A 26,878-nucleotide genomic window follows, 5' to 3' on the forward strand; every position below is an offset into this window, starting at 1 on the left:
CTAATATTTGTCTTTTTAATAGGTATTTTGATCAGCGTGACCTGGCTGATGAACCTTCTTGATATAAAAACAATCTTCAATTATAGAATATTTATGATGTAAAAGAAACAAGCAACAAGGCAGATTTCATCAAAATTTCAGTGTTTTGTAAGAATCTTAAATTTGATATGTTACTGAAATTGATGTTCTTCGCAAGATCAATGTTGTGTTTAAGATTCATTTGGCTGAGTGGCATGTCACACTGTTAGCAATTAGTTTTGTTCAAAAATGTCTTAAATTGCAAACCTTTCAGAAATATTAAAAGTCATTCAATAAGTGAAATGCCTTGTATAATCTTTTTTAAGTAATACATTTTTTAAGTTCCTAAACAATAAATGCTGAAGATACTTGATGGAAATAACTTTTAAAATTCTGTTTGCTGAAAGTAAAATTAGAGTATGAAAAACACATTGACCAAAATAAAATGCATCAACGTTAGGAAATGAGATAATATTTATTGCATACTATTGGTAAACTAATGAACAATACGTAATATAAAAAATTTTAACATGTGCAACATGTTTTAAATTGTATGAAATGAATATTCCTGTTATCTACTACAGTTGAAGAATGGACATTCCCAAATACTCATTACCTGAATGTAGTGAAATTGACTTCAACAAGTAATCTCTTTGCATGTGAAGAGTGATCCTGATTGATCCCGTGTTTTTAGAACTATAGTCTTTTATTCATTTATCGAATCTAGTATCCAACCTATGGATTTCCTTCATCTGATTTCTTGCCAAGATTTACCTCCTTTCTAGAATTCCACTCTTGCTGAACCCAGAAATTATCTTCCAGGATGTTTTTGTAGTGCTATGAGGGGATTTAAAATAAAAGTTTTTTCATACAAATATTAATTTAAGATTGCTCATTTTAACATATACTAACTTTTTTTTAATCTAATTTTAATCTCATCCTTTCCTGGACCTGAAAAATGGGTGCAAATGATAACTTTTTGCTCTCCACTAATTCAAAAAGACTTTAATTTTACTCCCTTTTTTAATACTAAATAAATATTGCCATGAAGCAGTAGAGCATAAAGAAATCTTACTTGGTTTTTGTACTTAATAAAAATTTTAACATAATAAAGTTGGATATTGTATACTGTAACATATAACTACAGCATAATGTCTCAGTAAAATTTTCTTTGATATTTTTCTGTTCCATCAGATGATAATATATTTTATACCATGGTAATCTTATTTGTGAGTGCACATTACATCATCTAATAAATGAACATCTAATAGCTTACATGAATCAATGTGCTATAGAAACTTATAATAATGCCAGGTAAGTCAAAAGTTACTACTTCTCAAAAATCTTTACACATGAATAATTTAATCTCTTTACATTGTAGAAACATTTTCATACATGCTATATCTTCTGTATCATGACTTGAAATTTACCTACAAAAAAAAAAAAAATTATTGAACAATACATATTGAAATGAAAAAAACAAGCTTGGACACTAATTTTTCTATCATTTTTTTTAAAGCAGCCCTGACAAATAGTTTATTAAAAGATGAGAATGCTTTTTAAAAATTTTGCTCAGAAAGCATCATCTTAAATGAAAAAGGAGTAATGTTTTCATTACTTACACCTTACAAGGTGACTGGGAGAATCAAATGAGAATGTTGAAGGAACTAGCAACATTTAGCCTACAGAAGCTAACAGAAGCTTAGAGGAAGAAGCTTTGTTCTGCTTATTTTCCCAGAAGGCAGAATTTAGGAAAAATGAGTACAACTTGCAAAAAAGGCAAAATGTACCTTGCCATAAAGAAAGACAGCCTAAGTACTAGATCTATCCAAAATTGGGATGAGCTGCTTTAGAAAACAGTGGAATTTCCCATCACTAGAGATCTTCAAATAAAAAAAGATAAGCTGCAAAAAGGATTTTTTTTCAAGCATTGGTTATTTTGTTCCCTTCCAAACCTATCATTGCTAGATATTTTAAATTATAAAGCTGTATATGGTTGCTAATTGCTATTACAATTTTAAGCATAATCAAACTTTTTTAGTAGTTTAAATTTCTCCAGAAACTAGAGAAAGATACATTCTTATATAAACACAACTTATAAAAATGGATTTGAGACTCCAATTTAAGGACAATTAAAATTAAATTCTTTTAAGTCCTCATTTCTTTTTTGACTTTTACTTAATATAGTATAAATTCTGTGCTGGCTAAAAATTATAACAATCTTTTTTGGAAAAATACAGTCTTTTGGCTCTCTTCAACAATGAAATGATTTAAATCAGTTCCAGTTGTTCAATGATGAAGAGAGCCATCTATATCCAGAAAGAGGACAGTGGGAACGGAATGTGGTTCATAACATCACATTCTCTTTTTGTTGTCTGCTTGCATTTTATTTTGTTTCACTTTTGTTTTTTTTAGTTTGATTTGATTTTTCTTGTGCAGCACGTTAATTGTACAAATATATAGGCATGTGTTGGATTTAATGTATATTTCTACCATGTTTAACATATATTGGACTACTTGCCATCTAGGGAAGCGTGTGGGGGAAAAGGGGGGAAATTGGAACATAAGATTTTGTGAAAGCTAATGCTGAAGAATTAATTGTCCATGCATGTTTTTGAAAAATAAAGACTCAGATGCTTAAAAGAAAAAAACAAAAATACAGTCTTACTATAAAACTAAGAAAGAGAAACTTTACTTACATGCTGGCATTGCTGACACTTCAGCTGTCACAATACTTTTTATCCCCAAATTTGATAAGCCACCTCTGATTAAGCCACATGTAAATGCTAAATACTGGGGGGAAAAAAGAGGGGGTGTTATGAATGATGATACCTCTTATAAATTTAAGCCACAGTAAATTTACATAATGCTGTTTTGATTTTTTTTTTATAGAGAAGTTGAGAAACTATCGATTTGTAAATTTTCATGTGATCAACAAAATTATGAACTAGACATATTCCTCTAGTCCCCACTAAAACAATCAAAAAAGGGGGGCAGGAGAAGGGAATTATGTACAGATGTAAAAACTTATACCTGAATCAAGACAACCAGAAAGAACCAAAGTAGCTTTATGACTTTAGATCTTAAATCTTTCAGCACACATCCTATACTATCTTCTATACTCCACCAAGGTTTGTGCTGTGGAACCACATTAATAGTCTTTTTTTACTGCAGATACTATTGGCATACCCTACAAGGGAAGACAATAATTTGCCCAGCTTTGTGAGAAAGAGAAATGGTTTTAGGGGAAAAATTAGGCTAACCTCTAATGCCTAGGGTAACCTTTTGATTAGAGAGCTTTCAAGGCTTCAGAAACTGTCCAGTCCCTACTTCTAATCTTGAAAAAAGTGTATACATTGACTTTCAGGAGGAACAAAGATAAGTAGCCACTCAGAGGGGCTATCCTGGGCCTGACAGAAAAGAGGATCAAAACCCAAGAGCCAATAATCATGTAATCTTAGATGCTACTTATGACAGGATCAAGACTAGTGAAACATAAATCTCCTAAAATGGGTAACAACTGAGGCAGATTTGCAGTTCAGCCCTGGGTATAACCCATACCTCAACAAAAGAGAAAAGTCAAGTAGGTGAGGGGTGAACCAAAGGCTGAAAAGCCGAACATGTAAGAAGGAAAAAAATCAATTAAAAACCTAGAGCACAAGCAGATAAATCAGCAGTGAATTCTAAAATGACAAAGGATGAACATTAAATCCTCAAAGAGAGTACAAAACTCTTAAATATTACAAGATGAAGGCAAATCACTGCAGAGTCAAACCAGAAAGCTCTAGAGAATCCCAAGGCAGCATGGGACTAAGGAAGGATTTTCCAGAATGGTTGAAAGGACAAATAAAATCTTTATGAGAAAATATTAGATAGGAACAAAATTAGAATAACCAATCTGAAATACATCTGTGAGAAGAGAAGCAAAAGGTAAGAATGTTAAATAATATGAACACTATGCAACCAAAAGCCATTGATTTCAATACAATATTCAGAGAGAACCTATGGATCCATGGCACATGAAAATAAAAAACATCAACACAATAACACTGGAAATAATGTTGTCAATCTTCAATTTTAGTGGAGGTAGCACTATAAAACAAAGTGAAAATAAAAAATACTAATGTTGACACAGAATCTATGGAAAATAGAATGTTAGGTCCCCTCTGACCACTAAAAATTAATTTTTCAGAGATTGCTGAATTTATTATTTTTGACATAGCATGCTCTCCACACTTAATTTTCTGTCATGCCCCTAAAATATTTACCTACCCTGCCCCCTTTTCCAGTTCTCTTTTACTTATTTTCTCTCATTAGAATTTAAGCTCCTTGAGGGCAAGGGCTCATTCCTTTTGCTTGGATTTGTATTCCCAGCACTTAGCACTGTCTAATATTAAATATCTATTGTAAACTACAGAATCTTGTAATGCCAGTACTAATTACAATTTTTTTGCAGTGTGATTTGCATAAGTTGTATTTAGATTTTCTGCCTTAAAAAAAAACAAACATAAAGAATTGATGCCAAGTGAAGTAAGTAGATTCAGTGGCAACAAGATTATGTGATAATCAACTCTGATGGATTTGGACTTTTTCAACAATGAGATGATTCAGGCCAATTCCAATGGACTTATGATGGAGAGAGTCATCTCTATCCAGAAGACTGTGAGGACTGAATGTGGATCACAATATAGTATGTATACCTTTTTTGTTATTTGCTTGCTTTTTTTCATTTTCTTTTTCATTTTTTTTTTTCCTTTTTGATCTGATTTTTCTTGTGCAGCATGATAAATGTGGAAATAGGTACAGAAGAATTGCACATGTTTAACATACATTGGATTGCTTGCAGCCTAGGGGAAGGGGGAGTGAGAGAAATGTGGAACATAGGATTTTACAAGAGTGAATATTGAAAACTATCTTGGCATGTGTTTTGAAAATAAAAAGCTATTTATCTCAACGAGATCTTACAGGAGGGAAAGGGACCCATATGTGCAAAAATGTTTGTGGCAGCCCTTTCTGTAGTGGCAAGAAACTGGAAACTGAATGGATCCCCATCAATTGGAGAATGGATGAATGAATTATGGAATGAGTTATGGAAGATTATTGTTTTGTAAGAAACAATAAAAAGGATGATTTCAGAGAGGCCTGAAGAGACTTAGATGAATTGATGCTAAGTGAAATGAGCAGAACCAGGAGATCATTATATACTTCAACAACATACTCTATGGTGATCAATTCTGATGGACATGGCTCTCTTCAACAATGAAAGGATCCAAATCAGTTCCAACTGTGATGAAGAGAACCACCTACACCCAAAGAGAGGACCATGGGAGCTGAGTGTGGACTACAACACAGCATTCTCACTCCTCCTGTTGTTGTTTGCTTGCATTTTGTTTTCTTTCCCAGTTTTTTTTTCTCCCTTCTTGATCTGATTTTTCTTGTGCAGCAAGATAACTGCATAAATGTGTGTGTGTGTATATATATATATATATATATGTACATATATATATATGTATGTATTGAACTTAACATATATTTTCACATATTTAACATGTATTGGACTACCTGCCATGTAGGGGAGAGGTGGGGGGAAGAAGGGGATAATTTGGAACAGAAGGCTTTGCAAGGGTTAATATTGAAAAATTACCCATGCATATGTTTTATAAATAAAAAGCTTTAATAGAATGGGGGAAAAAATTAAAAGCTTTTTTAAAAAACAAATGTATTTATAATTTTTCTGCATCCTAATTTACTTTTATAAAAGTTCTATGTGATGAGATATATTTATATAATATTCTTGTTTAGTGGACTCTATGAGTTGCACTATACTTCTGGGGCATAAGTAAAACATAGAATTTGGGTTTTAAAGGTAAACAATGAAAATATTTAAAGTATACACGAGGAGTTCTTTAAAAATGGTAAGGTGACCTAAGACCAGTGAAACAGGATACCAGCTTATTCCACAAACTTAGCATATTGTGCCTCTCATGGTTTTTATACTGCATATAACCACAAGTGTGTGCAGCTGCCAACTTAAAAGTGAAAATAAGGTTACTAATACAATTACATGAATGTCTGAAGTCACAAAAGTTAAACCTGAAAACACTAAGGATTGACTGTGTAACAAAATGATATAGAACAAAGCTAAAATTAAGCTCAATTCCAGGAGGAAAAAAAAAAATCACCTTTTGTTTAACCCTCCAAAGCACACATAATTGTTAAATTTAACAAGACATACACTTGACAAATTTAACAGTTCTAATGGCAAAAAAAAAAAAAAAATTATAGGGCAACAGAAGACCTCAAATATAAAGGAACGGAAATTCTAATAATAATAGACAATTCCCCACCCACTAGAAACAATATTTTGTAAGCTCTGATTAAACAGTATATACCAGTGGTCCTCAAACTTTTTAAATAGGGAGGCCAGTTCACTGTCCCTCTGACTGTTGGAGGGCCAGACTATAGTAAAGACAAAAACTCACACTCTGTCTTTACCTCTCAGCCCATTTGCCATAACCCGGGCAGGCCGCATAAACGTCCTCAACAGGCCCCATCTGGCCTGCGGGCCATAGTTTGAGAACTCGTGGTATATACCATAAACTAAGTCACAATAAACGGAGATAGGGAAGAGGCAAGACATAGGACTTTGTGATTTGCTCTGAGAAAAAGAAGAGAAGCTACAAGAGAATGGGAGGAGGTAACAGAAGAGAGGGACTGAAAGTAGTCAAATCAAAGGGATTTCGATCTAAGGACAAGAAAGTCCCACTGTGAAGAGCACTCCCAAGAGTAAAAAGGCTCATTTATATCTTATGAGCTGAAAACCTAATAATAGGTTTACTCTAGGTACACTGGAAGATCACCTCGACTATTATATATATAATATATGGACATATATATTGTCCTATATATCTTCCTCAGGAGAAGGAAAGTAGAAATCTAAAGGCAACTAGCACCAAGGAGACAGATGGGATAAACCAAGGGAAAACTGAACAATAATGGAGAAAAAAAACAGAATTCAGTCACACAATTTGCAAACAGGATAATATCTACTAAGGAGCACTGTTTCTATACATATGTATAAGGTTCTAAACAAAACAAGACTTGTTATGGCTGGAAAAATTTATTACCAGAGGTCAGCCTGCAAGTTTATGGGTCTCAACTTGGCTAATGTGGATCTCAGATAGCAAACATTCACTCCAGATCTGTACTCAAGGACTTTAGGGCTTGAAGACCTGCTAGAGCTCATGCTCTACTAGCACTGTCTTTGAGAATCCAATATTACATCAATGTTATGATTATTTAGAGCTTGGCTCAATGGAAAGAAAATTTAATTTGGAATGGGTCTGAATCTTAGTTCTGTGACCTAACATTTTTTCTCTTATAATGAATAAACAAGTAATTTGACCTCTCTGGCTTCTTTCCTTGGAATATGTAAAATAAGAGCGCTACAGACAGCTCTAATTCTATGTCCCAAGTTTTTTAATCATTTCCTTTAAAAGAAAAAATTTTAATCAAATTTTCAAAGAACATGTTTCAGATAATTCTTATGTAGAGATAAGAATTTGCCCATTTTGCTTAATTTTGTACTTGCCTGAGGTTTAAATTCCAAAAGGACTTCAGAAATTATTTTATGCAAGATCATGAAAAGTTTTGCTAGTTTATGCCTGACCAGAAATTGAAAACTAAGTGGATGCCCATCAATTGGAGAATGGCTGAATAAACTGTGGTACATGAATATTATGGAATATTATTGTTCTGTAAGAAATGACCAATAGGATGATTTCAGAAAGGCCTGAAGAGACTTATGTGAACTGATGCTGAGTGAAATGAACAGGACCAGGAGATCATTTTATACTTCAACAACAATACTATATGATGATCAATTCTGATGGACATGGCTCTCTTCAACAATGAGATGAACCAAATCAGTTCCAATAGAGCAGTAATGAATTGAACCAGCTACACCCAGCAAAAGAACTCTGGGAGATGACTATGAACCCCTACATAGAATTCCCAATACCTCTATTTTTGTCCACCTGCATTTTTTATTTCCTACACAGGCTAACTGTACACTATTTCAAAGTCTGATTCTTTTTGTACATATATTGTATTTAATTTATACTTTACCATATTTAACATGTATTGGTCAACCTACCATCTGAGGGGGAGGGAAGGAGGGGAAAAATTAGAATAAAAGGTTTGGCAATTGTCAATGCTGTAAAATTACCCATGCATATATCTGGTAAATAAAAAGCCATATTAAAAAAAAATTATGCCTGAGCTCCCAAGAACCCAGTGATTAATCCTTTTCTAAAACAAATTATTTTTCAGTGAATAATACTCCCTTTAAATATTATTTTTTTACTTCCAGCAAAGATGATGGAGAGGACGCACACAGCTGCTTGAGCTCCACGTTTTCTCTCAGAATTTACTTCATGACAAGCTTCAGAATTAATGCTTGACTGGAAAAAAAAACCCACAAATAATTACCCACAGAAGACATCCTTGAAATTCGCCAGAAAAGGTCTGGTTTTGCTTGGGGGAGGGCCGAACAGACTGGGCACAGGCTGAGGGCAAGTAGCAAGACCAAGGCAGCTCACACTGCTCAGACCAGAGGCGGGAGGGGTGCGAATTCTGCCATTTCTGTGGAACAACCTTTATGCCAATGTGGATATTCCATATCAGCAGCAAGCCAGGATCAGCAGAGAAGATGTAAACACAGGAGGTAAAGAATAAAACCTCGGAAAGCTAGCATCTCTCAGGACCTGGCACCGTCACCCCCACCTGGAGTAACTCAGCGAGTTCTTAGAGCCTCAGAGTGCAAACCCAGCGCAGCCATCGCTGTCCTGTTAGTTTCTTGCTGCTGTCTCCCATAGTCTGTAGAGAAAGCCCGGGAACACCGTCCAGCCCCATCCCCACCCCCCAAAAGCAGACCAATTCTTTTTCTTGTCAGTTTGTTTGCTTTGATTCTGCTCTGACAAAATGAACAAAAAATTTAAAAGGGCACTAACCATTGATAGAGAGCAGACTTAAAACCCTGAGGAGATTAAAAACATACTGTCTCCAGAGGAATCCCCAAAGGGCGACATGAATCTGCTCCTCAATATATAAGACGCTCATAGAGGAAATCAAAAAAGTTCTCACAAGAGAGCTAGAAGAGAAACTGGAAAAGGAAAGGGAAGCTTGGCAAGAGAGTCTGGAGAAATCATCCCATGCATTTAAAGACAGAGTGGATAAAGAAATCAAATCATTGAGAAAAAAAATAAGTGAATTGGAAAAGGTAAACAATTTCAAGGAAAACAGGATTAGTGAGTTGGAAAAGGTAAACAACTGCAAGGAAAACAGGATTAATGAGTTGGACAAAGAAAATAACTCTCTAAAAAATAAAATTGATGAAATGGAAAAAAATTCCATAGAAGAAAAAAATTCACTTAAAAACTCAATTGGACAATTACAAAAAGATATAAAAAAAGTGAGTAAAGAAAATACATCATTGAAAATCAGAATCGAACAAGTAGAATTGAATGACTTGAGGAGAACCAAGAATCAGTCAAGCAAAAGCAAAAAAATGAAACAATAGAAAAGAATGTCAAGTACCTTATTGGAAAGACAACAGATCTGAAAAACAGATCCAGGAAAGACAATTGGAGAATAATTGGACTCCCTGAAAAATATCAGAGAAAAAAAAAATTGGACACTATTTTCAGGAAATTATCAAAGAGAACTGCCCAGACATTTTAGAAACAGAGGATGAAATGACATTGAAAAAATTCATCAATCACCTACTGAAAGGGACCCTAAAAATCAAAATGCCAAGAAATATAGTGGCCAAGTTCAAGAACCATCAGACGAAGGAAAAAATATTGGAAGCTGCTAGAAAAAAGCAATTCAGATATGGAGGAGCCACAATAAGGATACCCCAGGATCTAGCAGCATCCACATTAAAGGAACGAAGAGCCTGGAATATGATATTCCAAAAGGCTAAGGAACTTGGTATGCAGCCAAGAATAACTTACCCAGCAAAAATGAGCATCATTTTCCAGGGAAGAAGATGGACATTTAATGAAATAAATGAATTCCATCTATTCTTGATGAAAAAACTGGATCTACAAAGTTTGATTTCAAAATACAGAACTCAAGAGATTTCTAAAAAGGTAAAAAAATCTTGAGAACTATATTTCTGCCATAAAGAAATATAAAGAACACATGTATAATTTCTTCTAGAAATTAGAGGTGGAAAGGCAATTATATCATGAAAAAGGGTAAAGTGGTGGTACTACATCTTACAAAGACGCAAAGGTAACCTATTATATGTGAGAGAAAGAAAGGAGGGGGATGAACATAGTGTGTATCAATAGACATATTCGATTTATGGTGAAACTCCTTCCATTTCATTGAAAAGTGGGAGAAGAAAAGTGAAAAGGGAAAGAGTAAGCTAAGGGGAAGGGAATACAGAAATTGTGAGGAAAAGGGGTAAAATACGGGGAGGAACTTTAAGGTGTGAGAGGGATACTAAAAAGGGAGGGCTATGAAAAGCAAGTGGTGCTCACAAGTTTAATACTGAGGAGGGGGGTAAGGAGGAAGGAAAGGAGAAAGCATAAGCAGGGGCTAACAGGATGGCAAGCAATATAGAATTAGTCATTTTAACCACAAATGTGAATGGGATAAACTCCCCCATAAAGAGGAAGCAGTTAGCAGACTGGATTAAAAGCCAGAATCCTTAAAATATATGTTGTTTACAGGAAACACACCTGAAACAGGGTGATACATTCAAACTAAAAGTAAAAGGGTGGAGCAGAATCTACTATGCTTCAGTGAAGCCAAAAAAGCAGGGGTAGCCATCCTCATCTCAGATCAAGCAAAAGCAAAAATTGATCTAATTTAAAGAGATCAGGAAGGGCACTATATCTTGCTAAAGGGTAGCACAAATAATGAAGCAATATCAATATGAAACATATATGCACCAAGTGGTGCAGCATCTAAATTCTTAAAAGAGAAATTAAGAGAGCTGCAAAAAGAAATAGACAGCAAAACTATAATAATGGGAGATCTCAACCTTGCACTCTCAGAATTAGATAAATCAAAGCACAAAATAAATAAGAAAGAAGTCAAAGAGGTAAACAGAATACTAGAAAAGTTTGATATGATCTTTGGAGAAAGCTAAATGGAGAGAGAAAGGAGTACACTACAGTTTCTTCTCAGCAGTTCATGGAACCTATACAAAAACTGACCATGTATTAGGACATAAAAACCTCAATATCAAATGCAGTAAGGCAGAAATAGTAAATGCATCTTTTTCAGACCACGATGCAATGAAAATTACATTCAATAAAAAGCCAGGGGAAAAATAGACCAAAAAATAATTGGAAACTAAATAATCTCATACTAAAGAATGATTGGATGAAACATCAAATCATAGACATAATTAATAACTTCACCCAAGAAAATGACAATAATGAGACATCATGCCAAAGTGTAGGATACAGCCAAAGCAGTAATAAGGGGAAATTTTATATCTCTAGAGGCCTACTTGCATAAAATAGAGAAAGAGAAGGTCAACGAATTGGGCTTACAACTAAAAATGCTAGAAAAGGAACAAATTAAAAACCCTCAGACAAACACGAAACTTAAAATGGTAAAAATAAAAGGACAGATTAATAAAATTGAAAGTAAAAAAACTATTGAATTAATAAAACTAAGAGTTGGTTCTATGAAAAACAACAACAAAATAGATAAAAACTTAGTAAATCTGATTAAAAAAAAGAAAGAGGAAAAGCAAATTGTTAGTTTTTAAAATGAAAAGGGAGAACTCAACACTAATGAAGAGGAAATTAGAACAATAATTAGGAGTTACTTTGCCCAACTTTATGCCAATCAATTCGATAACTTAAATGAAATAGAAGAATACCTTCAAAAATATAGCTTGCCCAGATTAACAGAGGAAGAAGAAAGTAGTCTAAATAGTCCCATTTCAGAAAAAAGAAATAGAGCAAGCTATTAACCAACTCCCTAAGAAAAAATCCCCAGGACCAGATGGATTTACATGTGAATTCTACCAAACATTTAAAGAACAATTAACTCCAATGCTATATAAACTATTTGAAAAGATAGGGATTGAAGGAGTCCTACCAAATTCCTTTTATGACACAGACATGGTACTGATACCTAAACCAGGTAGGTTGAAAGTAGAGAAAGAAAATTATAGACCAATCTCCCTAATGAATATTGATGCTAAAATCTTAAATAAAATATTAGCAAAAAGACTACAGAAAATCATCCCCAGGATAATACACTATGACCAAGTGGGATTTATACCAGGAATGCAAGGCTGGTTCAATATTAGGAAAACTATTAGCATAATCGACCATATCAATAACCAAATTAACAAAAACCATATGATCATCTCAATAGATGCAGAAAAAGCATTTGATAAAATCCAACATCCATTCCTATACTACAAACACTTGAGAGTATAGGAATAAATGGACTATTCCTTAAAATAATAAGGAGCATATATTTAAAACCGTCAGTAAACATCATATGTAATGGCGATAAACTGGAACCTTTCCCAGTAAGATCAGGAGTGAAACAAGGTTGTTGCCCACTATCACCATTACTATTCAATATTGTACTAGAAACACTAGCCTCGGCAATAAGAGCCGAGAAAGAGATTCAAGGAATTAGAGTAGGTAATGAGGAAATCAAATTATCACTCTTTGCAGATGACATGATGGTATACTTAGAGAACCCCAAAGACTCTGCTAAAAAGCTATTAGAAATAATTCAGAACGTTAGCAAAATTGCAGGATACAAAATAAATCCACCTAAATCCTCAGCATTTTTATATGTTACCAACACAATCCAACAGCAAGAGATACAAAGAGAAATTCCATTCAAAATAACTGTTGATAGTATAAAATATTTGGGAATACATCTACCAAAGGAAAGTCAGGAATTATATGAGCAAAATTACAAAACACTTGCCACAAAAATAAAGTCAGATTTAAATGATTGGAAAGACATTAAGTGCTCTTGGATAGGGCGAGTGAATATAATCAAAATGACAATACTCCCTAAACTAATCTATTTATTTAGTGCTATACCAATCACACTCCCAAGAAACTATTTTAATGACCTAGAAAAAATAACAACAAAATTCATATGGAAGAACAAAAGATCGAGAATTTCAAGGGAATTAATTAAAAAAAAAATCAAATGAAGGTGGCCTAGCTGTACCTGATCTAGAACTATATTATAAAGCAGCAGTCACCAAAACCATTTGGTACTGGCTAAGAAATAGACTAGTTGATCAGTGGAATAAGTTAGGTTCACAGGACAAGATAGTGAATAAAAATAGCAATCTAGTGTTTGACAAACCCAAAGATCCCACCTTTTGGGATAAGAATTCATTATTTGACAAAAATGGCTGGGAAAACTGGAAATTAGTATGGCAGAAACTAGGCATGGACCCACACTTAACACCACATACTAAGATAAGATCAAAATGGGTCCATGATTTAGGCATAAAGAATAAATAAATTAGAGCAACAAAAGATAGTTTACCTCTCAGACTTGTAGAGAAGGAAGGAATTGGTGACCAAAGGAGAACTAGAGATCATTATTAATCACAAAATAGAAAATTTTGATTACATCAAATTAAAAAGCTTTTATACAAACAAAACTAATGTAAACAAGATTAGAAGGGAAGTAACAAATTGGGAAAACATTTTTACAGTTAAAGGTTCTGATAAAGGCCTCATCTCCAAAATATACAGAGAACTGACTCTATAAGAAATCAAGCCATTCTCCAATTGATATATGGTCAAAGGATATGAACAGACAATTTTCAGATGATGAAATTGAAACTATTTCCACTTCATATAAAAGAGTGTTCCAAATCACTATTGATCAGAGAAATGCAAATTAAGACAACTCTGAGATACCACTACACACCTATCAGATTGGCTAATATGACAGGAACAAATAATGATGAATGTTGGAGGGTCTGTGGGAAAACTGGGACATTGATACATTGTTGGTGGAGTTGTGAAAGAATCTAACCATTCTGGAGAGCAATCTGGAATTATGCCCAAAAAGTTATCAAAATGTGCATACCCTTTGATCCAGCAATGCTATTACTGGGCTTATATCCCAAGGAAATACTAAAGAAGGGAATGGGACCTGTATGTGCCAAAATGTTTGTGGTAGCCCTTTTTGTAGTGGCTAGAAACTGGAAAATGAATGGACGCCCATCAATTGGAGAATGGTTGGGTAAATTATGGTATATGAATGTTATGGAATATTATTGTTCTGTAAGAAATGACCAGCAGGATGAATGCAGAGAGGCTTAGAGAGACTTACATCAACTGATGCTGAGTGAAATGAGCAGTGTAACTGCCAGGAAGGCATGTTACAAATGGCAGCTGGAGTCAGGATCACTAAACGTCTTTATTCTTGATCTTTTACGGTCAAGGTCAGGGCCTTAGGCCTAGCAACCTCACACACACCTTCCTCCCTTCAAATGCCTGGAGAGACTGACTCAGCTTCTACATCTCAATTCCTCTTCCTCCTCCTATTCCTCCCACACACGTCACTTCCCTCCTTTGTCCCACCAATCAAGTCAGCACAGAACAGCTGGGGAGGGTCAACCTTCAAACAAGTTAATAGGGAACTGTCCAATTGGCAATTAGTCTCACATGCTTCATTATCCAAGTGCATTGCTCAGTTCTAGACCTTTATAGAGCAGAACTAGGAGATACACTTCAACAACAATACTATATGAGGATGTATTCTGATGGAAGTGGATATCTTCAACATAGAGAAGATCTAATCCAGTCCCAATTGATCAATGATGGACAGAATCAGCTACACCCAGAGAAGGAACACTGGAAAATGAGTGTAAACTGTTTGTATTTTTTGTTTTCCTTCCCAGTTATTTTTACCTTCTGAATACAATTCTTCCTTTGCAACAACAACAACAACAATTCGGTTCTGCCCACATATATTGTATCTAGGATATACTATAACATATTAAATATGTATGGGAATGCCTGCCATCTAGGGGAGGGGGTGGAGGGAAGGAGCGGGTGGAGGGAAGGAGGGGAAAATTCGGAATAGAAGGGAATACAAGGGATAATGTTGTAAAAAATTACCTATACATATGTACTGTTAAAAAATGTTATAATTATAAATTTAATAAAAATAAATAAATATATTTTTCCCAAGTCTTAGCGACTAAGCCATCTTTATCCTATTTTAAATTCACAAACCTTACACAAACAGCATTGAACATGGGCATTAATTTGTACTTTTTTTTCTTCAATACAGATCTCTAATCTTCTATGAAGTACCTTAGGTGCATGATCTAAATACTGTTTTCCTGCAGACATCTGAGTCAGGAGTCGAAATTTATTGTCTTGAAGCACATAGATGCCCTGTCCCCAAAACAAAAACAAAAACAAAAAACAAAACAACAAAAAAAAAAAAAAACAACAACAACAAAAAGAAACTTCTGGTCATTATTTTTTAATTTTTTCAGAATTTTCAGCCATGTAATATATGATTATCATACTGTTTAAAAGTTTAAGAAAATATAGACAAAGTACACTTATTAATTTAAAAAAATTTCTTCCAAGAAAGCAGGCCAGAGTATATCAGTTGCCTGATCAAGAATAGTGAATTTATTAGATCAGATTAGTTACTTATGATTACACAGTATCAGTGTTAAATATTAAACAAACTTAATTTCATTTTTGTTTTGGACCTTTAATTTCAATGATATTTGGAATTCCTAGTGTGGCTGCAATGATACAGACTGACAATATGGCTTACTTTATAAGTTGCAAAATGTTGTGTAGGACACAGAGAGATTGAGTGATTTGCCTCAATCCTCTGGGCAGCATTTGAACTCAATCCTTCCTGTCTCCAAGGCTACCTGATCCTCTATGCCAGGTTAAGTAGTCACATAAATTATTCAATTAAGATATATAATAAGCCAATCCTGATTTCAGAAAGGCCTGGAGAGACTTATAGGAATTGGTGCTAAATGAAGTGAACAGAATCAAAAGAACTGCTATGTGTAGCATCAACAAGATTATGTGATAATCAACTATGAAGGACTTGGATCTTTTCCACACTGAGGTGATTCAGGCCAATTCCAACAGACTTGATGGAAAGAGTCATCTTGCATCCCAAGAGAGGACTATGAAGACTGAATCACAACATATTCACTTTTTTGTTGTTTGCTTGCTTTTTTTTTATCTCATTTTTCCCCCTTTTGATCTGATTTTTCTTGTGCATCATGATAAAAGTGGAAGTATATTTGGAAGAACTGCACATGTTTAATATATATTAGCTTATTTGCTAAGGGAAGGAGGTAGGGAGAAAGGAGAAAAATTTGGTACACAAGGTTTTGCAAGGGTGAATGTTAAAAATTATCTTTGAAATTTTTAAAATAAACTATTACTAAAAAAATTAATGTTACTGAATACAAAAAAGGAAAGAAACCAATCCTACTGCTTAATAATTCTTTTATTTCATAAAATATAGCATGAATTTTTTTATTATTTTAGAAAAATTTTTATTAAAACTTTTTATTTTCAAAATATTTTTGCACATGAGGGCCCTTTTCCGTCCTTTAAAATCTCTTTGGGATACAAGCCCAGTAGAAACATTTCTGGATCAAAGGATATACATAATTTGAAGCCCTTTGGGCATAGTTCCAAATTACTCTCTAGAACAGATGAATCAGTTCACAACTCCACCAACAATGTATTAGTGTTCCAGTTTTTCCACATCCCTTCCAGTATTCATCAATATCTTTTCCTGTTACTTTAGTCAATCTGAGAGGTATGTAGTGGAACCTCAGAGTTGCCTTAATTTGCATCTCTGATCAATAGTAATTTAGAGCACGTTTTCATCTGACTAGAAATGGTTTCAATTTCTTCATCTGAAAATTGTCTGTTCATAATTTGCCCATTTATCAATTGGAGAATGGCTTGAATTTTTATAAATTTGAGTCAATTCTTTATATATTTTAGAAATGAGGCCTTTACCCAGAACTCTTGAATGTAAAAATTTTTTCCCAATTTATTGCTTCCCTTCTAATCTTGTTTACATTAGTTTTGTTTGTACAAAAGCTTTTAAACTTTAATATAATCAAAATTATCTGTTTTTATTCAATAATGATTTCCAGTTCTCCTTTGGTCACAAATTCGTTCCTTCACAAATCTGAAAGGGAACCTATACTTTGTTCTTCTAATTTGCTTATAATATCACTCTTTATGCCTGCATCATGAACCCATTTTGACCTTATAGTATAAGGTGTTAGGTGTGGGTCAATGCCTAGTTTCTGCCATACTAATTTCCAATTTTTACAGCAGTTTTTTTAGTTCTAATAGTCAAATAGTGAGTTCTTCAGATCCAACCATTCTGGAGAACAATTTGGAACTATACTCAAAAAGCTGTCACTGTCAAACTGTGCATACCCTTTGATCCAGCAGTGTTACTACTGGGCTTATGTCCCAAAGAAATATTAAAGAACAGAAAGGGACTTGTATGTGCCAAAATGTTTGTTGGCAGCCCTTTTCATAGTGGCTAGAAACTGAAATTGAATGGATGCCCATCAATTGGAGAATAGCTGAATTAATTATGGTATATGAATGTTATGGTATATTATTGTTCTGTAAGAAATGACCAGCAGGATGAATACAGAGAGGCTTGGAGAGACTTACATGAACTGATGCTGAGTGAAATGAGCAGAACCAGGAGATCATTATACACTTCAACAACAATACTATATGAGGATCACTTCTGATGGAAGTGGCTATCTTCAGCAATGTGAGGATCCAAATCAGTTCCAATTAATCAGTGAACCAACTAGACCCAGTGAAAGAACACTGGGAAATAAGTGTGAACTACAACATAGCATTTGCATTTTCTGTTTGTTGTTTGCTTACATTTTTGTTTTTCTTCCCAGATTATTTTTACTTTCTTTCTAAATCGTGCAACAAGATAACTATAAATATGTATACATATATTGTATTTAACATATACTTTAACATGTTTAACATGTATAGGACTGCCTGCCATGTAGGGGAGGGGGTGGAGGGAGAGAGGGGAAAAGTTGAAACAGAAGTTTTTGCAAGGGTCAACGTTGAAAAATTACCCATGCATATGTTTTGTCAATAAAGAGCTAAAATAATTTTTTTAAAAATAGTGAGTTCTTATTCCAAAAACTAGGGTCTTTGGGTATAGCAAACACTAGATTTCTATAATCATTGACTATTTTGTCCTATGAACTTAAGCTATTCCACTGATTGAGTACTCTATTTCTTCTTAGCCAGTAGCAAATGGTTTTGATGCTTTATAACATAGTTTTAAGTCTAATACAGCTAGGCCACCTTCATTTGCAATTTTATTTTTTTTCTAATTCTCTTGAAATTCTTCATCTTTTGTTCTTTCAGATTAACTTTGTTATTTTTTCTAGCTCCATAAAATAATTTCTTGGGAGTTTAATTGGTATGTCACTAATAAGTAGATTAATTTAGGTAGTACTGTCATTTTTATTATATTAGCGCTCAGCCTAACCATAAAAGCAATTTCCAATTGAATAGATCTGACTTCATTAGTGTGAAAAGGGTCCATATAGTTCCTGGCTTAGATTCCCAAATATTTTATATTATCTACAATTATTTTAAATGGAATTTCTCTTTGTATTTCTTGCTGCTCAACTTTGTTGGTAATATATAAAAATGCTGATCATTTATGTGGATTTATTTTGTGTCTTGCAATTTTGCTAAAGTTGTGAGTTATTTCTAGTAATTTTTTAGTTAATTCTCTAAGTATACCATTATATTATCTGCAAAAAGTGATAATTTGGTTTCCTCATTACCTACTCTAATTCCTTTAATGTTAGGATCTTGGTTCTTACTAGGTGCTAAGTCGGTACTTAACAATTCTCTAGCTCAAGGTTCACATTTTTAGTTCACACCTTTAAAAGGAGTTCTGAAAAGGAGTTTACACACTTTTAAAAAGGAGCAAGTTCATTGGTCAGTAAGGAGTTCCCACAAGCCCATTCTCTGGGAGGATAAAAGAGGAGGGCAGTCGGGCAAGAAAGCAGTCTAGATTGGGAGAAGAATAAGACTTCCTGGGAGAACTTCAGGGAAGCTTGAGGAGATTCAGAGCCAGGATTCAGGAAGAAGAGGATTCAAAATTCTACCTTCGCTCTGACTGGAGGCTCCAGAAGCCTCCCAAGAAACCTGCTCACAGAGGAAAAGATTTTACAGAAAAGAAACCTCTTCCCAGAGAAGGATTACAGTTGAGAGACAACAGGAACGCTACACTTTAATCTCTTTTTCTTCTCTTATTGCCAAAGCTAACATTTCTAATACAATACTAATTAATTGTAATTGTGATAGTTGCCACTTTGTTTCACCTCTGATCTGATTGGGAATGGTTCTAGTTTATGTGGGGAACATTACATATGATGCTTGCTAATGGTTTTAAATTTAAGGAAAAATGAGCTTATTTTAAATGGAGACAAACTTGCTTTGTCATATAAGAGCTATGGTAACAAAGCTTGGTGAACAGAAAATAATTGTTTTTAAAATGGGTTTTTTGCTGAGGAAATTGGGGTTAAGTGACTTGCCCAGGATCACACAGCTAGGACACGTTAAGTGTCTGAGACCAAATTTGAACTCAGGTCTTTCTGACTTCAGGGCTGGTGCTCTATCCACTATGCCACCTATCTGTTCCTTAAAAGTGTTTTTAAATATTCTTTACTTTACTAAACAGCTTTTTATAAAACATTCCTAAAATGAAAAATGTTATATATTAAAACATAATAAGGGAGAAAGCCTTCAAATCAAAGTGATGCCCTGTCAATTCTCTTCCCCTCCTCAATCCTCTACAAGGTTTCATTTATGAAATTGGAAACATAAAACTTAACCTGTATCAAAATGTCTCTTTTTTTTTCCTTTTTGAGGTGATTTTTCTTGTGCAGCATGCATGATAAATATATAAATAAGTACAGAAGAATTACACACATTTAAAATATATTGCATTGTATAAAGCCAGAACTCTGGAGAAGTATACTTGAAACAAAGTGTTAACTCAGTGGAATTAAGATAATGATTCTCTAGTTTACTTGTACTTAGTACTTAATATAGTTCTACAAGTTGACACCTATTCTACAAGATTGACACTTATGATGATGTTCTTGTAATAGAGTATTTAAACTGAGGACAAAGTCAGCCACAGAAATTCCATCTTTGATCAGCCTAGTGTTGACTCTCCTGCTTCCTGCACTTTGGGAGAAACTTGTTCAGACTGGGAGACTGAAGGAGACAATAAAGACTTTGGACTCTATTCCTGACTATTCTCATGGTTATTATTCTGCTGAGGTCAAGGCTGGTCCAAAGGCCTTCCAGAAAGCTAACCAGAAAATTGTTTGTTGCCTAAGGGGGAAGGAATGCTGAAAATTCTCTTTGCATATATTTTGAAAATAAAGTTTTGTTTTGTTTTTAATGTATCAAAATGTTTTCTAATGACTCTATTTCCAGACCCCCAAACAAGAACTGTGAAAATGGCAATATTGTTTCCTCACCTATAAAAATAATATATTTAACAAATGTCTAACTATGCTAATAATTCATATAAACTCTTAAGGTTTACTGGAGCTCATTTTATTGTTGAGAAAACTGTGTTTTAATGAGGTTAAGTGATTTATCCATGGTCACATGGTCACAGTTGGGTTCCAAACCCAATGCAGCAACTCTTTCAATTCTATCATATTTTTCACCAAAGTCTCTTTTACACCTCAAATTGTAAGATTCTTATTTGAAATTCTGCATATTATCACAACTAACACAATGAGGAAGGAATAAAACATCCTAATACCATTCTGACAATGAACTTGGGTGGATTTTTAATTGATTTTTACTAATATTCTTTTTACATTGCCCAAATTTCTTCCCATATTCTTCCCTTTGATCCCTCAAAGAAAGATATTTTTAATAATGTTTTTCATAAAAAGAAAAAAAGAAAAAAAAGGAAGAGAAAAAAGTGAACACAACCAGTAAACACATTGGAAAAAAATTACATTATATGCAACATTCTACATTTGTGAACCATCCCCCAAATCCATGAAGCATGAATAAATCAATAAAATCAATTTTAAAAATTCCTAGTTGTCATAGCTAAATATTTTCCTTTGCTATTTATTCATTATATCTGGTGCTTATAACAAAAATCATGACTCATCAAACCTAATATAAAGTGAATAATACAATCTGAAGATTAAAAGAAACTATTTAAAACATCACCTTAACATTTTAATAATAAAACTAAATTATAGAAATAAATTTATTTTAACAAGGTAAAGTAACATAAAAAGAAAACTTTAACATATATAATACCTGATGATTTGTCCTTAGATTATCAATTTGTTTCTTGAAAATGGTGGTCCAAAAATCTTTGCAAATGAACTTCATGATATCTAATTCATCCTTGAACCTTGCAGTGTCCTTTGTAAACCTAAAAAGAAGTAATAACTTCAGAATATTTTCCTCCAAAGAAAGCAAAACAAGCAAATCATGAATCTAATTTCCAAAAGGAAAAACTGCATATAATATTTAGTTAAATCATTATAATTATGTATTTGGTTAAAATTATTTATAATATTTTAAATGTCACAGTGATATCAGGCAAAATGAATTTATATCATGATCCCAACTTATGTCACAATCAAAATTTTAATAATATAACTGAAATTTTGAAAACAGGGAATCAAATGTATTTTTAAGTCATACTGTATTGATTTTATAGCTTAAACAATTTGACATTCAGCCATTATTTATTCTTAGGTATATTTAAAATAAGTGTTTAGAAAGACAACAGGATTAGGATATGAAGTATACTATAAATATTAAATATTTAATGATAAAGAGTACATTATGAAATATAATTATGAATAGAAAAATATCAGTGTGTAGCAAAGCCTTGATAAAAATTTATTTTAAAAGTAAGAATCTGTTATGTGTATAAACATGTTTCATTAAGTATTTTTGATCCTCTGGACTTTAAATAAATTTTAAACAAATTAAAAAACACTAAATTTCACTAAGGACTTACATATATATATTTAATAAGAACTTACATATACATGTTTAAATTTAACAAAGTTTTTAGAGGAGAAAATATAGACAAAGGCATAGTGTTAGATAGCAATTTTTACTGTACCAACTATGAGAAAAGTATAAAAATCACTTGAAATTTCAGCTCATAGTGAAACCTCAAAACTTGGAAGAAATCAAAATTTAGGTAGAAGAACTGGCAGCCACTCCCCTTTTATTATATGAGTCATTTTCGTTTATAACTTAACCAGTAACAAATAAAAACAATCAGCATTGTGCCAAAGAAAACATGTAGGAATCAGAAGAAACTTAAAATTTACTGACATATTAATGCACATATGACATATGACTAGCACTACATTATTGTTACTATTATCATTATTATTCAAATTGAACTTACCTTTCTATCAATCCTTGCCCTACTCTAAAACCCATGTTCTCCAACTTAGTAATGCATCTTCCATTTTCCTATAAAATACAAAAAAGGACCACCAATAAAAGACAATTTTGAACTCCAAATCTCTACAGAAGTCCAAAGTAGGATTATGCCTTGTCAAGGAACCTCTCTTCTTTGCACAAAATAGGACAAAACACCTCTGTTTATAAGGATCCTTCCTCAGGAAGTTTCTTAAAAAACAGAGACAAATTCGGCTTGAAAGATCTCAAAACTGGAAAGCTTAAATTAAAACAGTATTGCAGAATGCTGCTTAAACCTGCTGGAAGGAAATCAAACTAACTTCCTTCTTTCTTCCTGCTATTCCAGAGACATGGGAGTCCTCTTTTGTATCTTTATGCAGTCCTTATTAGGAAGCTTCTGAATCCCTTCCAGAACAGGTTCTTATGTTGAGTAATATCTCTTTAACTCTCTCTCACTTGAACCAAATCCTAAGACTCCCAGTCTTTTTTCTCCTCTTCAGGATAATGATTCTAACTTCTGTCCCCAGGGAGAAATAGTAGATTCTCAGTGAGAGACAAACAGAGCAGAGGTGCCTCTTTCAATGTCAGACTGCAGAAAAACCTGGCCATTACTCTGAGGACCCTCCTCAGCCTTTTGAGGGGTCCAAGGCCAATGCCATCCTTGACTTGTCCTGGGGAGATGTTAATGTTAAACCAATCTGCCCCAGATATATGGAGGAAGCTGCAGAAGCCAGATTTAATCCCTCAAATTTCTCCCTTAAAAACAGCTGTTGGAGTCTTTAATGATAGATCCCTATCAGTAGCAGAGGAGGCCACAGAATTAAAGCAAGATTTGGATAAAAGTTCCTACTCTTGGCTGCTATTTCTGGGAACCCTAAAGGTCTGAGCTTTTAAACTTCCCCATCTTTGTCCTGAGTTCAAGCAGGAAGAACTCTGGAGTGGAGACTGTCTACAGGGGACAAGCTGCCTCCCCAATGCCCTGCTCTCTGGCAGGAGTGTGGTACTTGGTCAAGCTCCCCCTCACTCTAACATGACATCTACATTGGAACCCTGGCTATTCCTGGATGTGGCCAGTAGGACCACTGATTTTCTTTTTGCTATGGGAGGGGCTTCTCCTTCATTCTCGATCTGGCACTCTGGTCTCACCTGCTCCTCTCCCCATAGAGTGGGGATTACAGGGGAACTTAAGAGCTGCCTTGAGACCTCTCCTCTGCCTTGCCAGCTTGGTGACCTGTCATTTAAATGCTTGTTTATTATTCCCTCCTATACTGCTCCCTTATTTGGGATGTGATTTAATGGTGAAATTGGGGACCTGATTCTCTCTTCCCAGACCTCCAGATGGTCTTTTTGTACTGCTCCCAAAACTCTCCCATATTTTCTCTGAAATCTAGGAGAAGAAAAATTTTTCTGCTCCAGCCTCAGTCAAGATTGAGAGATTTCTTAAGCACAGAAGAGATTTGGAGCTGCTTAATAACAGTTTTATCTTAGTCTGCAGACCTGACAGGCAGGGCCATGCCATATATATATATATATATATATATATATATATATATATATATATATATATATATATATATATATATGGAGAGAGAGAGAGAGAGAGAGAGAGAGAGAGAGAGAGAGAGAGAGAGATTTTATATATATATATATAATGTGTGTGTGTGTGTGTGTGTGTGTGTGTGTATAATATCTCCATTAATATGTGAGCTCCTTAAGGAGAGTCATTTTTTGGGGGGTTTTTTATGTCCAGCACTTAGTCCAGTGTTTAATAAGTGACTGCTGACTGACTAGAAACAAAGTACTACTTGTAAGAACCCAATAAACCAGGGATAACAGTAGAATTCTAAAGAAGAGTCTGTTGGCATGCAGATAAGGAATGGATGGTATCAAGAATGGACAGAGGCACTGAGATAAAGTACACAAAATCCACAAGAGGAAAATGTCAGTGAGTTAACTGGACTTTTAAAAATGCTTACCATGTGCCATGCACACTAAATACTATTAAGTGTAGAGGTAAGAAAAGCAAAAAACAGTCTCTCTCTGAGTTCACAGTCTAACAAGGCAAATAACATGGAAACAAATATTCACATAAGTAAATAAATAAAGATACACACACACACACACACACACACACACACACACCAGAAAATTGGGGACTGTCACAGAGAAAATAAAGCAAAATAAGGAAAAGCTTCTCATAAAATGGTAGACTTAGATGAGGTTTGAAGGAAGACAAAGTCAGAAAGCAGATAAGAAAGGAGAGAGTTCTAGATGTGGGGGAGGACCAAGACTGGATTTGGAACTCGAGGAAGAAACAGTATATTGGGTATATTGGGGTGACTAAGATACTAAAAGACTGGAAAGATAAGAAGAGGCAAGATTTATGAGGGGTTCAAAAGCCAAGCACTTTATATTTGATACTGGAGGTAATTGGGAGCCTCTGTAATTTATTGAATAAGGGCAGGATAGATGACAAGGTCAGACCTGCGCTGCAGAAAGATGAATGTGACAGCTGAGTGAAAGATGGATCGGAGCGGGGAGAGAATGGAAGCAAGGAGCCTAATCAGCTGGTGATGAAGGGCCGCACCACCTTGCTAGCAAGTGTCAGAGTTCGGAAGAAATGTAGTTACTAAGGTAGGGATTTTAGGACTCAAGAACTGGTAGTTTATGGGGCGGTGGGAGAGGAGTCGAGGATGGGACTGGGAGGATGAGGGAAAAGGCTTTTTTGTGTGAACTTTGCGGACAGGACGGGAAACGAGAACAAAAAAGGAGATAAGTAAAAGGAGGCGATGGAGGAGAACGGTGTCATTTGGAAGGGCACTGAGTCAGGGCAGCGGTCACTCACCACCTCTCCCTGATCTGCGGACTTGTAGACGCCGGTCACCATCTCATTGTGGAGAAGCAAAAAAAGCGCCTCGTCTGCCATTTCCTGCCGCTTCTCTCTGGCTCCGGGTACCCCGGGAGGGTGGAGGACTGGACTCGAGCACGGCCGCCGCCGCAGTAGAAGCAGCCGCCTCCGGGGCCGCCACCCGGCCCCAAGACGCCAGAGTCCGATCCCACGGGTGGCCGAGTAGCGGGGGCTTCACCGCGTTCTAGCACCCGACCTGCCAGCCCAGCCACAAGCGTGGCCGTAACTCGAGGAGCAACCGATACCACCCGGCACCAATCCCTGCGGGCCGGCAGGGCTGGACCCCGCCCCAAAGAGGAAAATGACTTCCGGTGCCTCTAGCACCACATTCCGTCGGCTCTATGGTCGGTGGTAGGGCTCCTTTTTCCTTCTCTTCGAAGTTACTTTTCTTTGTTTTGTTGTTTTGTTTTCTTTTTTTTCCAATCAAGCATTATTTTTTCTCCCTACTCACCCATACTGGGTCACAAGTTGGACATGAAAGAATAACAACGACTTCTCTTCTGACTTCTAGTATCACATTTCCATCTGATTGGACATCTCTAACTGGATGTTCTATTGAAATCTTAAACTCAGCATGTGCAAAACAGAAATCATAATTCGCTGTCCCCTACATCTATCCCCTCTTTCAGTCTTTCGTATTGTCGAATTACTCAACCTGAAAACCTACTCTTCATGATTCATTCCTCACCCTCAACTTGAATGTGCAATTAGTTTTTAAGAGTCTTGCTCTTTCTGCTTTAGTAATATCCCTTCCTACATGACTACCCCCTTTTCTCTAATTGAAGGACCTCATCACCTCATACCTGGACAACTATATCCTGCTGGTTTGTCCCCCCTCACTCAAGCCAATCCAATCCAATCCAATCTTCCTGCACCTATAACACTGATTATATATCCATATATAAATGTATACAAAATTGTATACCAGGTAGTATGAGAGGGAGAATATTAATAGGAAAATCAGAAGACTGTGCCACAATAAGGAGGAAATACATTTCAGACACGGGGTTATGGAGTGAAAAGTCATGGAGATGGGAGATTGATTATCATGCATGAGGAACAGAAAGAAGAGTAGTTTGGAAGTGGGAAAAATCTCCAATGAGACTGTAAAAATAAGTTGGAGCCAGATTGTGTAGGCCTTAAAAGTTGAACAATAAACTAGAGCAATAATCTGAAAACCACAACTAGTACTACATTTCCACTTAAAATGGGTACAGCAGTAAAGACCATAAAGTTTAGTTCTTATTACAATAATTTGAGTAAGAAGTAATGAGAACTCGAATAAATATAGCTGTGTCAGTGGAGTGAAAGGGTCATTGGGAGAGCTATTAATTGTGCAAACCTGGAGAAATGGACCAGTTTTTCTTTTCTCCTCTCAACTTCTCTAGAATCAGCTCTTAAT

General features: G+C 34.9%; 2 protein-coding genes across 6 annotated transcripts in view; one reads left to right on the forward strand and one right to left on the reverse strand.

Moving 5' to 3' along the window:
• Nucleotides 1–896, forward strand: part of GEMIN2 (gem nuclear organelle associated protein 2) — a 28,473-nt gene extending 27,577 nt beyond the window's left edge. For 2 of the 3 annotated variants that reach the window (XM_074290712.1, XM_074290713.1), the window contains one exon: nt 23–321. In XM_074290712.1, coding sequence (XP_074146813.1) covers nt 23–62 — 40 coding nt within the window. In that variant the 3' untranslated portion in view covers nt 63–321. Of the gene's footprint in view, nt 1–22 lie in introns of all 3 variants that reach the window. The other variant, XM_074290711.1, reaches the window with a different exon arrangement.
• Nucleotides 475–25,770, reverse strand: TRAPPC6B (trafficking protein particle complex subunit 6B). Of its 3 annotated transcripts, none has more exons than XM_074290715.1 (6): nt 25,414–25,770; nt 22,552–22,619; nt 21,435–21,552; nt 15,369–15,452; nt 2,718–2,811; nt 475–1,448 (listed from the first exon to the last, which is right to left on the reverse strand). In XM_074290715.1, the coding sequence occupies exons 1-6, from the start codon at nt 25,492–25,494 to the stop codon at nt 1,417–1,419; spliced, it is 477 nt and encodes a 158-aa protein (XP_074146816.1). In that variant the 5' UTR covers nt 25,495–25,770; the 3' UTR covers nt 475–1,416. The 3 variants fall into 3 exon arrangements, with proteins under 3 accessions (XP_074146816.1, XP_074146815.1, XP_074146817.1); XM_074290714.1 differs by having other exon boundaries at nt 15,288–15,452; nt 25,414–25,741; XM_074290716.1 differs by lacking the exon at nt 15,369–15,452 and having other exon boundaries at nt 25,414–25,741.
• Nucleotides 25,771–26,878: the final 1,108 nt, after the last annotated feature.

Source organism: Sminthopsis crassicaudata, chromosome 2 (assembly GCF_048593235.1).
Source record: "Sminthopsis crassicaudata isolate SCR6 chromosome 2, ASM4859323v1, whole genome shotgun sequence".
Taxonomy (NCBI): domain Eukaryota; kingdom Metazoa; phylum Chordata; class Mammalia; order Dasyuromorphia; family Dasyuridae; genus Sminthopsis; species Sminthopsis crassicaudata.

Excerpts from the sequence above, each read along its gene's own strand:
- TRAPPC6B (XM_074290714.1), bottom strand. The coding sequence starts at position 25,494 with ATGGCAGACGAGGCGCTTTTTTTGCTTCTCCACAATGAGATGGTGACC. Across the intron at positions 21,553-22,551 it reads GGGCAAGGATTGATAGAAAG|GTTTACAAAGGACACTGCAA; the intron begins GTAAGTTCAATT and ends ACTTCTTTTTAG. Across the intron at positions 2,812-15,287 it reads TTCAATGCTGTTTGTGTAAG|TATTTAGCATTTACATGTGG; the intron begins GTTTGTGAATTT and ends TTTTCCCCCCAG.